Source organism: Lathamus discolor, chromosome 1, assembly GCF_037157495.1.
Source record: "Lathamus discolor isolate bLatDis1 chromosome 1, bLatDis1.hap1, whole genome shotgun sequence".
Taxonomy (NCBI): Eukaryota; Metazoa; Chordata; class Aves; order Psittaciformes; family Psittacidae; genus Lathamus; species Lathamus discolor.
In genome coordinates, this window is record NC_088884.1 from 81,951,476 (window position 1) to 81,965,478 (window position 14,003).

The window sequence follows — 14,003 nt, forward strand, 5'->3', positions numbered from 1 at the left end:
TAAAACCTGTCCTTAGAGAGATGTTTTTAGTTAGCTTTGAAGAGCTTTCTGAGGGTGTTTATTGACGGGAGTTTGGAGATGAGAAGCACAAGGTGTCCTTTCTACTACTGAGTATTGTTACTATTTTCCTCTTACGATTTTAATGAAACCTAAGGGAGCCCAAAGGGACAGCAGTTCAAGGGTGTATTTTGGAGAACAGTAATGAATGTGCACCTGTGTAGTGTTTACTGAAGCAGGCATTGCTCTCTATTAGTAAATATGAGAATTTTCCAATGGATTTTTTTTTTGTTGTTCCAGTTTTCATTGGATTAATTTTAATTTTGCCGTGTTTGAGAGCCTTTTTTTTTTTCTCCTGTCATAGATGATTTTAGTCGTGTCCGGTTAGTTTCGATGAATGAAGAAGAGGGATCTGACTACATTAACGCCAACTACATCCCTGTGAGTACAGAAACTTGGTCAGTGTAAAGAACAGTGTCCTGCATAGCAGTTAGTGTGTCACCTGCAGATAGCACAGTATCATCTCCTAGAAGCTCAGTCAGATTCTCAGCATCTCCTTCAGCTTCCAATATTTTGCCCAATTTTAAAAGTCTGGCAAATTTTGCCGCAGCAGCACTGAGAAACCTAGATTATACTAGTAAGGAAATGGGGAGGAAATGTTAAATGGTTCAGTGGCTTTTGAAGACAGCTAGGAAAAACATAAACTTTGAAATGAGGAAGTCTTCCAGGTTTCTACAGTACATGGAAAAAGGATTGTGTCAGACACACCACAAAATGCACACAGCCCAGATGGAGAGTGGAGAGAGGTGTTTTCTGCCTCGTCCCTGGTGCTCCCGGTGTGTCTCCCTGTGCCTGGCAGCCATTTACCAGGGAGTAGCACCCATAGTTTTAGGATAATTAAAGTACACACAGAGCTGTATTCAACCATTTTGACAATGGGGGTGGGCTAAAACCTCATCAGGTCTTTCCACTTTTGCCTGAGCTTGTGCAGTCACTTAGGCTTATCCCTGCCACTGCCACAAAAGTTCGCCCCTCTGTTATCCACCCCTTGCTATAGCTCAGGGTAAGCTGTGTTAGGGAGAGCAATGTCCACTGGGTCCCTCTGTATGGAGTGGAGGCAGGACACTATAACATCCATTTAGAAATATGTTTGGGGACCATAGACAGATGAGCATTTCTGCACCCTTGATGTGAACAGTTGACAGAGCTGGCCTGGATATGCTGGAGAGACCTGAGTCAGCATTATGGAAATGGAAGGAACCCTCAGATGAGTCAGTGAAACCATGTTTTTGTCACTATGGCATCACCCATGCATGTAGTACTGGCATGTTGCCTGCACTTAGTTTCTATGTGTCAGGAGCATGAACCAGAACACTCACGCTGTGAGTTCCTGAGCTTGCAGTGAATCAAGAAAGAAAAATGTTCCAGTGTTCAAAACCATCATTCGCAATGTCTGGATTATGGATAATAGGATTTTATTTAGCAGTCCTTTTCAGATTGCTCAGTTCTGCTTTTATAGTTTACATCTCTTCAGTTCTACTTTTATAGTTTACATCTCTTCAGTTCTACTTACTGCATAATGCTGACCATAGAGACTGGGGCACGCGTGTCATCTTAATGCTTGGCTTTTCCTGACAATTGCTTCTCCACTGATTACCTGCCTCTAAACACAGACATTAGTGGTCATCTGTGTCCCTGTGATAATGGAGGTTTGACACTTAGCTCCGACATAGCCCATGAAGGAAAAAAAAGCCACCCCAGCAAATTCTGTGTAGTGCAAAAACTCAGATTGAGACTTCTAGATATCCGGAGGACACCATTTATGGAAAGTGCTCCCAAATCACAAATATTTTTACAATCCACATGCTGTCGTGGCACAAAAATGGCCCAATTTACATTAGCTCATGCTGCGTGGTAGATGTATATTTCACTCTTATCAGAAACAACAAATAACTTTCCAAATGTGGTTTTGATGATACAATCTCAGTAAATACGGTTACAGCAGATGCCAGAATGGCCATTCTGTGGATCTTTTATTACAGTCTTTATAGCCATCTTTTGGATTTGGAGAGGGGAAGGAGTCTTTCCATGTTGATAGGGATAGAAGAAGGAATACATGGATGTAAAACATCTAAGCTTCAATAAAACATGGCAGTGATAATCTGCTAATGGTGTGGATTCCACATATTCTCTATTATTTTAAGCAGAATTCTAATTAATGTTTTACTAATTGAAGTCCTTATAACATAAACATATAATCCTGTTTATTGCTATCTTCTGTATACATCAGTGACTGAAAATCACCCACTCTTTGGGATGAGCAAGCTAAGCACCTGTAACTGGGTTTTTGCCTATAACTGAGCAAACCCTTCAGTGAAATCTGGAAGAAGCTGGAAGTTTGATTTAGGATTCCCATTACTTGTTTTTTTAATGTTGCCTTTCCTGCTCTCTGGGAAAAGGATTTGTATAGTAACAGCTTCATCTTCTGTCCTTCATTCTAGATTGCTTACACTTCGGGAACATCAAAAACTGGCAAAATTTATAATCTCAAAATAAATTAAAAAATATCATGAAGTAGTTTCTTTATACTAGAAATCACTTTTTGAAGTACAAATTGAACTTGAGCAAGCTAAAAAATACGTATGGCAGAGAAATATACATATTCTGAAGCAGTAATCATGTTGGTAAACAGCACCTGTCTCTTTGTTTCTTAGGGTTATCATTCACCCCAGGAATATATTGCAACCCAAGGACCCCTGCCAGAAACTAGGAATGATTTTTGGAAGATGGTTCTCCAGCAGAAATCTCAAATCATTGTTATGCTCACTCAGTGTAATGAGAAAAGAAGGGTATGTAGTAAAATCTTGCACATGGTATAAAAGAAACTACCCTGAAAACACACTTGTTCTCTGGTGAATGAATTTCTTTCCATTGTTATCTGATCATGAGACAGCATCATAATGAGACCTAGAATGGCACTTCATACACTTAAGGCAGGCATGGCAGGATGATTAAGAGACTGGAGCATCTTTCACATAAGGAGCAGCTGACAGAGCTGGGACTCACCAGGCTGGGAAAGAGAAGGCTCAGGGGATTTTGTAACGCTTTATTAATATAGGATGGGAGGGAATGGAGACAAGGGAGACCTCTGTGGTGCCCAATGACAGGACAAAAGCCAGTGAGCACAAATTAAAGCATATTAAATTCCATCTGAAATCAAGGAATCACTTTTTTACTGTGAGAGTGACTGAGCACTGGCACAGGTTGCACAGGGGGGTTGTGTAGTCTCCATCCTTGGAGATATTCAAATGCTGTCTGGAAATGGTCCTGATGGCTCTTGGAGGCCCCGCTTGAACAGAGGAATTGGACCAGAAGATCTCCAGAGGTCCCTTACAGCCTCAACCACTCTGTGACTCTGCATTTCTAAGTTTAAATAATGATAAAATACAAGTATTATGCTTTACATTTTCCTTGACATCATTATAGAAATATTTGGAATATAACTTATTTTTTTATATGTATATTCTAGTTCCCTGTGTTTTCTTCCTTTTAGACCTATTTTATTAGGAAAACAATCTAAAAAGACACTATCTATTTCCGTTCTTCACTTTACTAATGCTACCCTTCAGAAAACCAATGCATAGCTTATGTCCACAGTTACACAAATAAGAATGATCAAGCTGAAAATCATTGCAGGATATATAACCTCACAGCATCAAGTAAATAGTGCTGTAGAGATTTCTAAAACTGACGTTCACTATACTTTTGATTGTACTTTTTTATATATCCATATATATTTATATAAATAAAAATATGTTTGTATTTCTTTCCTTTTCAGGTGAAATGTGATCATTACTGGCCTTTTACAGAAGACCCCATTGCATATGGGGACATCACAGTAGAGATGCTGTCTGAGGAGGAGCACACAGACTGGGTTTATAGGAATTTCAGAATTAGCTATGTAAGTGATGACAGCTCCCACCTCTCCCCATGTTTTGAGTTCCTCTAAGTCTCCGAGACAAAATGTGTTGTGTTGAGAATCTTATTTTACCTAAGGCCTCTAGAGCTTTTAGCACTGTAATTTATTTTTTTTTAATGATAATGAGTATTTTTCTAAATCTTTCCTTTGCCTCTGTAATGTTTTTCATTTTTTCTTCCATTTTGGTATTTTATTTTTTCTTTGAAACTTGAAAAGAAAAATTCTCAAGAGTCCAGTCTTGATTTTTTGCCAACAGATTGGTTTTTTATCTGTGGCAAGATGAGAAAGGAGAGGGAATGGAATAGAAAGAGGAAAAAATCTTAAACTTGAGAAATACATCAGTTCTTGATTTTAAAGCAAAATAAAATTGAACCACTATGAGGCAAAAAAGCAAAAGCCAAATCCTAAACCCAGAAAAAAAGAGTTCATGCCATTTTGATAATGATGTCCTGATACCCCCTGCCCTTATTAATCAAACAGTGTGTAAATTCTTTGCCACTTTTTTTGGCTGCCTTTACATTCTTAGGCTGTATTTGGGGAAAAAAAAAACCAACACTACACAATGACAGAAAAACTTCAGTCTGACTGAGCATGACTGCACTGTTAAAACTCCTGTGAACATGCTGCTGTTCTGCTTCTCCCATTAGGCTGATGAGGTGCAAGATGTGATGCATTTTAACTACACTGCCTGGCCAGATCATGGTGTCCCCACAACCAATGCTGCCGAAAGCATCCTTCAGTTTGTACAGATGGTCAGGCAGAAATCAGCAAAGACTAAAGGTCCCATGATTATTCACTGCAGGTAAATGCTTCAAGGAAATGGAGAACTAAAGGCTGTAACTCATTAAATAGATTGGAAAACCATTGGAACCCCCAAATCTGTCCTTCCAGTGACCAGAGGAGGAGGGTGTGCACAGAGACACACATCTCCAGGAAAGCAGCATACTGCTGGACAGACCACACTATCCATACCATGAAGGTGTGGAAATGAGAGAGCAGGGTCAGGCTCTGAGCTGGTGTAAATCAGGATTGCCCACTGTGCTCCCGAAGCCATTTGTTGATAACATCCAAAGAGATGACTCTGCTCTACAAAGAAATGCCTTGGTGTCTGTGGGTGCAGGCTGAAATCCCAGCCTCACTGTAGTCAAAGCAGGGGACTAATTCTTTACCCTTAACACCAGAGAGAACCAGCTCCAGTGAACAGTATGTCTCTGTGCAGATCTCCCCTGGGCATTCAGTTTGCACTACATTCAGGAAGTGACATGAAGAGCAGTATGCTGTGCTAGAAGTAATACTAGTATCCCATCCTAACAGTTATATGGGATTTTTTTTGTCTGGTTTTCTTTTTTGGAGGAAGGTTGTTTTATATAGTGTCAGATTTATCTCTTGTGCATCATCTGGCCTTTATTAAGATACTCACTTAATTGGCCTCTCCGGGAGCAGCTACCACGTTAGTTGTGATATCATACCAGATTGGTTCCTGTTGTTAACTCAATTCAAACCACTTTGTAGCTCCTCACTCAAATAGGTACTTGCAACAGGTTTCTAGGATATATGTAAATAGATGGTTTGCAACGGGTGAATATATGTACCTTATGGTGACATATTCTAATGGAAGACAAGGCTTGATGAGATTAATCTCAGCCAACCCTACACCACCCATGCCAGAGGCAGCAGCTAGTTTGCTGCACAATGACTGAGCACTCTCTAACACTGTCTTCCTGGTATTAATATGATGGTCAGCACTGACTGTCTCTTGATGTCACTTTGCATGCTTCTGAGAGCTCCTTCCCAGAAAACAATCTCTTATAGCAATATAATTTCTAGTTTCCAGATATGGCACTTAATGTTCTACTGGAATGCAAAACAACAACAGCAAATCACACAGCCATCCCCTGTAACTTAATGGAGAAAATTCATAGGGGATATTGTTCTGAGAGTCCTAACAGTAAGAAAGGTGGTAGAAAGGCAGGAAAACATGATTATATGTAGTGTTGTGAAATCAAATTGCTTATATACCACTTGCTTGTTCTGGGAATGCATAGAAGCAAGTAAAAGAGAGCTGGGTAACAACTGTAGTATTTTATTTTTAATTAGGATGCTTCTAGCAGCAGAAAAAGGTGTTTTCAGATAGTATTTTTATCATACACTGTACATCTTAGACAATATAGATTAAAAGTAGCAATGCTGTGAAATGAGTGGTAGGGGGGAAGAATACATTTGTCGACTCCTACAGAAATTGCTCAAACATTAAAATGTCACAGAATGAATTTATCAATGAATGAATCAGAAGTTCTATTGTATTCATCTTATTTGAGATATTGACAGTTTTCTTAAACACAGGCAAAAAAAACCCAACATGTTTTGTGACAGTTATGTTGAACTGTGTTGAGATGAACTGTTACACTTTATTGCAAATATTTCCATGGCTTTTCTGAGAGACATGACAAGACAGCAGGAAAAACTTTTGCTAAGACACACACTTCTATCCTTCGTAGTAGGTATGGTGTTGGGATGCTATATGAAACTCCATAAAACCTCTAAAGCCATACTCCTAATGAAATAAGACTTAAATATTACGTATGAAATCACAATCAAAGAATCATATGCGCATAAGTATCTCTAAATCAAAACAGTATGTCTTTTTTCTAGTCACTAAGCTTCTCTTTGGGGGGGATAACGATTTGTCAGCTAAGTGATTGCTGGCTATTCTGTCTCAAGCTTCCAAGACAGAAGTCTAGGAGTAGACTGCTCTGGGTGGTCTGTCCTTTGAGGGTTAACTTCAGTGGTGCACTACCTTTGCAAAGCCAAGAGCTTTGCAGTGTGGAGAGCTGTGAAACTGAATCGTTCAGGTTCAACTCCAGTTGGCTTTGTGCAGCAACCGGAGTCTCTACAGTTACGACTACAGCCACTGTAGTTAAAGACGCCTCTCTGAGGGGAGCAGTGAAAGTAGGAGGAACAGGCAGCTATGAGTGGATGAAGATATGTAAGCACATTTTGTGAGTGAGTGCATGGAGAGGAGTATAGGAAGGTGGAATAACTGCAGAGCCATCCACTCCATACCTTCTGCATAAACAATGGATGAAGAGGAGCGTGGTTTTGAATCCTACTGATTAACCAACCTGTCTGACTTTAGATTAGCTACATCTGATTATCACAGCTGCAGGACATTTTTGCATTTTTGCAGTACTACAGATTTTCCTGTGTATCCCCATCAAAAAAGCCTAAAATGAGATGCATAACTCTGTGTGTTGCAGTGCTGGAGTGGGACGAACGGGAACCTTCATAGCCCTGGATCGGCTCTTACAGCACATCCGCGATCATGAGTTTGTAGATATATTGGGCCTGGTGTCTGACATGCGGTCCTACAGAATGTCCATGGTGCAGACAGAGGTAAGATCGGTTTACTTCAACATTGTGAACGTAGCATCGGATCTATTTCATACATCTCTGTAGTGTCTGAACACTTGACAAAATAGCTATGAATAGATGCAATTAATTTTTCATCTTTGTTAATAACTATTGTCATGTTATTAATCTGCTGCATAGATGGGTCTGATACCATATCTACAATCTCACTGATGTCTTCCAGGGGGATGAGTTATTCTCACCTTCTGTGAAATTAATATGCAAAAAATGCATTAGAATAGATTAACATGAAAATTTCAAACCATTTTGGAAAGAATTGAGCTTGCTGAGAGGATTAATGGCGTATGAAATGATATCAGTATTGGACAGCCATTCCTGCTTATTCAAGAGGGTATCATCTGGGCAAGCATAGGAATTCAAGTTACACAGTGGTAATGCAAATAATGAGCAAAACAGATAAAAGGATTGTGAGATTGCCAGGCACACTCCTTGCCCCTCTCCATGCCCAAATATCTGCTGGGTAGGTTTTTTTCCATTTTTTCAAGGCAAACGCTGGGAGAATAGTCATACTGTCAGAATATATAAAGGGAAAAAAGTAACAAAATCTTTTCCCAAAGCAGAAGCTTTTATGCATCCTGATTCCTCTGCTAATGAGGGAAAGATTTCATGCCTGTTGAGCTCCTCATTGGTTACACACAGTGTAAGCTGGCAACCTCCATATAATTGGAAGTGCCACCATCACTGTTTGCAGGGTAGGTCTGGCAGATAATTTAGTGCCAAGGGTTGTTGAATCCAGAGCAAAGCAAAAAAGACTTAGCAGGGAGAGAGGAGGAGGAAAACCTGCAATGCCAACAGCTAGCATCTAGAAATAAAAAACCAATCACTATTCTCAGACCACTCCAGATCATTCCTATCCAACTACCAGTTTTCATCACAATTCACTATATTGACCCAAAGGCAGATCTGAAACCCTGATGCTGATTTCAGCTGCAACAGCTTTAGCACCCCAGAGGTGATGTAATTCTTTCTATTTTTTATTTTCTTCCCATATGCAAACCCATTGCCTGCCTGGGCCTTATGTCAAGGGCTGGGCTTTGGCAGATGCTGGGCTCCTCCTGCTCCAGGCAATGGCTAAGCCTGGCTGCAGAGGTCACCAGGTGACACTGACACTCAGGCACAGAGGCCACGGAGAAAGCTTTCCTTACAAAACCTGAAACCACACACAGCTCACCTGAGTTCATGTTGCCTCGTACACTGGAAACTTGGCAGTGTTTCACTGAGCAGTTTAAGAAAACAAATGGCACAGGCCCCAAAAGAGAGTTAGATCGGAGAATACCAGTTGAGTTGAAACCAGTTGCTTTAAATTAGAGGGAATCAAAGCAATTCTGTCATCTGAATCATTGATATCTCATCTCCTGGCATCAGCAGACCACTGGGAACAGGGGCTGAAATCCAGACTTTGGTTTTGTGACTCCTTTTTTTGCTTGGGCTCCACTCACTCCCTGCACCTAGCGCACATAAACTTAATGTAAGCATTCATCAGGGTTTACCTTCTTTCTCTTTGAAATCTAAAAGTCATCAATTAAGATTCTCCCAAATTGCATCACAGGGTTTAATCTGTATGATGATAATACTTAGAAAAGCCAGTCCATAACCAAACCCAGAGATAATCACAGTCTTGTTGCACAAAAGCCTATCCACAAATGTAACAGTGCATGTAATTGACCCGACCTACTTACAGTGTCATTTGCACAGAGGTTGATAACTCCCCAAATAATTGACTAACTGCTCTGTGAACAAAATCAGATTTCAGCTTTTTATTGGTAAAGAAGTCGAGCACTAAGGAATATGAAGTAAGTTCATTAAAATATTTCAAGTGCATATGTGGCATGGATGCAATTTGTTGCACATAAAACATTCAGGTACCTTTCTGGGAAGGGATTCATTTCAGGCTATATAAAATAGACCCACTTTAGCTGAGATTCAATAGGATTATTATATTTTATTCTGTTCTACTCTGTTCTCATCTCCTATCATCATTCAGGTTATTAGTAAGAGATTATGATGCCAGGGCAGCTCAGGTGGATTTCGTGCTTCCTCAGCTGCTATCTATCTATCTTTAACAATTGCTGGCTATTATTTTGGGAGCTGACAACACACTGTACATTGAGAGGGTCTTAGGAGGGAGAGACAAAGAGGCTTTGCAGACTGTTACTGTGTGCTATCAAACTGTTTCACTATTTGGGTTTTTGTCATGCTTTCTGAGGTGCAAAAATGCCTGCTCATTTGGTCTTCTCTTCCAGGAACAATACATTTTTATTCACCAGTGTGTGCAACTGATGTGGCAAAAGAAGAAGCAGCAGTTCTGCATCAGTGATGTTATATATGAGAACGTCAGCAAGTCCTAGTTCAGAGTCACAGGTGGTAAGTAAGTCAGGCAAGCCTGGCCCTGCGCCATGCCTGCAGCCTCACATCCCGATTTCTCAGCTGCAATCAGCAACATGGGCATTTGCTCCAGGAGCTTTGCTGGTGTTTTGGAGCTTTCTGGGCCTCATCCCCCATGTTCACATGGACAGTGTGAAGAAAATCCCTCTAACCACTCACAGTAAATAATATGCTGTACTTTCCATGACACTGTAAGAGTATGTTGGCTCACTCAAAGAATAAGAGAATCTTGGAAATCCTGGGTGAGCTGAGCCATGTAAGAGTACATTGGCTCACTAAAAGAATAAGACAATCTGGAAATCCTGAGTGAGCTGAGCCATCTAACCCTTCCCTTCCTTTTGCCCTAACACTCCTTACAAAGTTTAAAGGAAGGGAGGACTTCAATATCTTCAGTCAGTGTTAAGTCACCAACTGCCAGGTTTACAGTGGTTTAAGGCCAGCAGTGGTTTAGGGATGGTCTGGAGCACTGCTGTTTTGGCAATAGAACCTGCTGGAGGGTGAGACGGTAACTAAAAACCTCTGACATGAAACACGGGATTTTTTTCATAAAATAGAACCAGGGAACAGGAAGTGTCTCAGACTGCTACTACCATTAGTGTAAGTGAAGTGACCATCTTGCCTTTCCACTGAGTCCCAGTGCCTGACCCATTGCATGCAGTCCTCACCTGCAGTGGAAAACACATGGCTCTGACCTCCCAGAAGGTTGATGGTGGGAGCAAGCTGTGAGGACATCCATCACTGCTGTTTAAGCTAATGAGCTTTTGTTCATTAGGTGGCAGTAATAAGCAAGCCAGCCATAACCTTACTATTTGCTTTTGGGTGAAGCAGGAAGTTACAGGCTTTCAACACAAAGTGGCTTCCCAGATACTTGGTGGAGAGCTGGGCTGTGGGTACCACCACCAGCCATCTCCATTGGTGTCTGTGGTGTTGCACATGCACCTTTATTAGCCTCTGAGTACACCATTCCCCTGCCTGTAAAATGAACCTCTATTTGCCTTGCTTTTCCTACTGTTCAGGTAGTTTACTGTCTAACCTGAGTCCCAGAGCCCAGCTGCTTGTACTGGTGGGCTGCAGTCCAGCCTGTATGGAGGGCCGGTAAAAATATATACCAAGAACTGTATTGATTTCCTTTTCTTATTTCTAAAGCATTCTGTTTGTTTGGTTGCAGGTGAGACCATGAAGCACACCCATCTTCCCTTGCTTCTGATTATTTTTCTGATGATGGTTTGAATGGGCAGCTGTTCTGCCACGAGAGACCACTGCTTTGCAGTACACGGACAAAGAAAGAAACTTTTACCTTTCTGAAGCACTGGGGAGACGAAGCCTTAACAAGCCTGCGGTGTCTTTCAAACTGTTTCATTTCTGGACATTTTTTTAAAATACTGGACCAAATTCAACTAAACACCATGAAAGAAAAGACACTTTTATGTGCAGAAAATTGATCGCTCCAGATGTTGGGTTTTTGTCTGGTACTTTTATTAATATTTTCTTTCTGTGCAGGTTCGGCTTAAGGTTAAAGTAAGTGCAATATTTTTTTAAGGGTTGACTGAAGAGCTTTCTTCATGTGTCACTGGTCTGTGCGAACGTCCATAGGAGAGCAGGCATTGTTAGTATCTAATAATACCTCATTAGTGAATAGCAAGGCATGAACATACATGAAGAAATCTGGAGATTGTGAAGAGAAAAGGGGCTGGGAGGGTGGGGGGAGTTGCTGGGTACATAGATTTGACTGTTTCCTACAGCACTGATGTACATGGGGTTTAGGGGGAGCACGAGACCCAAGGAATGGACTGATGAGCAGAAATCCAAAACACGAAGCCTGAAGCTGATGCAGGCAGCCAACACTGAGCCGGAATCGTTTCGGTTCTTGACTGCGCTAGTACTAACAAAGCAGAGAGACCACTCTTTTAGCCAGCCTTTTCAGTAATGCTACTGATCAGGCTCTTGTTTTACTGAATCTAATTGAAGGGCAGCTGAGTTTCAAGCTTGGGATACCTTAAACTCCATTACTCCATAGGATTTAACTCTTCAAGCAGTCTGTGGTGCCTATACCCCTCATTTGTTTGTTTATTATTTTTAATAAGTACTAACCCTGTATAAAAAACGTGAAGCTGATTGAGGTGGGGGGTGGGAAATAAAGTGCTTTAACAGATGTAACTACTTCTCCAAGCCAGGAATTCACTATGTTACAAAAACAAGGTTTTGGCATGTGAAGGGCTGGTTATTGCTTTATTGCTTACAAGGCTGCCAAAGCATCAGTATGGATTCCTGCAGGGGCTTCGGGGTGAGGGCATGGCTCTTTTCTTTCTCGCTGTCAGTTTCATTTCTAGTCAGAATAATTAGCGCTATATATATATATTTTTTTTTGTCTTTGTATAATTCTGGTACATCATTGTGTATTGTGACATGGATGCTGTCAGAATGGATGTTGATGGCATTTTTGTAACCTGTTGCTTTGTGTCACCTCATTGGAAGTTAGCAGCAATGGTACTCAATGTAAACAAAACAAACTTGAACTGAAAGTAAACACACTGGATTGCTTACCTGTGAAGAAGTCACTATCGGCAAAACAGCAAACGCACCCGCGTATGCTTTATATTCACTCTTTCTGGGGTCTGCTCTTGCCTGTCAGTGTTCCAGGGTGTAGTTCAGTACCTCAGCTACTTCCAGGATCCTGATAACCTCCTTCAGATATTTGCATTCTTTTCTTCCAAAGAGTTATTCCACTAGCAGCTAAATAGGTGTATATTCCTTTAATATCTACTTCACTGTCGTATTGGTTACAATGGGGAATTTCCTTCAAACTATCCCATATATATTATGCAAAACTGCATAGTCTTACCATAATCCCAAAATAAAACAGGTCCTCGTGAAGGGTACTGAAGAAACAGGACTCTACCTCTGATTATTAATGGGTATGATATGAATTGTCCCACCCTTCCCTTTCCAGGCATCTACTATTTCCACAGTTGCCATTAGCCTGGTCCTAAAGCAGAGATGCCACTTCTCTAAATATCTGCATAGAGGTGGATGCAAAAGGGCAGAGAGCCCTGTCTTCAGGGAGTGGATTGCTAACAAGAAAGGCTTCGATGTTACACATCTCTTTTATTCCCTCAGCTGGAGGGCTTGCCATTTCAGTAGGAACAGCAAAGATTTGTCTGGCTTAGTTTGAACAGAAGACAGCATTATAAATAAGCATTTGGCCATTCTGACTTTGCCTCCATGCTTTTTTCATGAGTATTTCAGCATTTCACTATGTATTTACTCAGAAAATAAGTATGTTCACATCCCTATAGAGAACTAACGGGAGAAAAAACATCAACAAAAAAAAACAACAAACCCAAAGCAACCACAGATGTTCTTGCTTTCTCATCCACTGCCTCCTCCCTCCTGCTGGCCATTGACCACTGAGTCTACATTTATTCTGTATCATAGTCCAGTGTAAATAGGTTTCTTTTAAACACCTCATGCACACAAAATATCACAGTGTGAGCTGGCTGTAAGAGAAGGTTGGCTGAACATGACAGGGTACAAAATTGCTGCAAAGATGCCAAAATCACATTGGTGCAAATGATACTGCCTGAATAGCCTCCATTTACTAGAAAGATTTTGGATGCATGTCAAAAAATTATTCCATTTGCACAGTAACAGGTGTGTATTTTTCCTTTAATAGCTATTTAATCACAAAATCAATTACAATGAAAACTCCTTCAGAAAAAATACATTTTCCTCCCCTATATAGTATGCAAAAACTGTGTAACTGGGTGTGTTTGGATGGCAGTGGAAACCATCTCTGCCAGACAAGACGTAACTAAAGCAATGCAACAGTCTGGGTGGCACTCTGTCTTTTAGAAGACTTATACACAGCCTTTTAGCCTGACTCGACAAATCATACTTTTGGCTTTACCTTGTCACTCTCCTTGAAGTCAAGTCCAAAAGAACAATGTTTTGGACTCACACTGCCTGTTGATATGGTTTCCAGCATATATCAAAATAAAATTCTCAAGTCACAACAGCTGTAAAGCTGTCTGAAGCTTCAGGTTTTGTAATAGTTTCTTTGAATTATGGATTTCATGCCTATAGCTCTGCTGACATACATTACAGATGCTCTGTATTGATCTGCTGCTCTGACAGCATCCACTGACCCAGATGTATGTAAAAGCAGCTCTGCACAATGAGCGACCATTAATCAAAATCAGGGCAGGTTTTCTCC

General features: G+C 40.7%; 1 protein-coding gene across 5 annotated transcripts in view; it reads left to right on the plus strand.

Annotated features, from left to right (window-relative positions):
- PTPRO (protein tyrosine phosphatase receptor type O) overlaps nucleotides 1–12,333 on the plus strand; it is a 154,548-nt gene extending 142,215 nt beyond the window's left edge. For all 5 annotated transcript variants that reach the window (XM_065683236.1, XM_065683198.1, XM_065683209.1 and 2 more), the window contains 7 exons: nucleotides 362–438; nucleotides 2,712–2,846; nucleotides 3,836–3,958; nucleotides 4,624–4,778; nucleotides 7,234–7,369; nucleotides 9,649–9,769; nucleotides 10,959–12,333. In XM_065683236.1, coding sequence (XP_065539308.1) covers nucleotides 362–438; nucleotides 2,712–2,846; nucleotides 3,836–3,958; nucleotides 4,624–4,778; nucleotides 7,234–7,369; nucleotides 9,649–9,753 — 731 coding nt within the window. In that variant the 3' untranslated portion in view covers nucleotides 9,754–9,769; nucleotides 10,959–12,333. The remainder of the gene's footprint in view (nucleotides 1–361; nucleotides 439–2,711; nucleotides 2,847–3,835; nucleotides 3,959–4,623; nucleotides 4,779–7,233; nucleotides 7,370–9,648; nucleotides 9,770–10,958) is intronic.
- The last annotated feature ends 1,670 nt before the right edge of the window (nucleotides 12,334–14,003 follow it).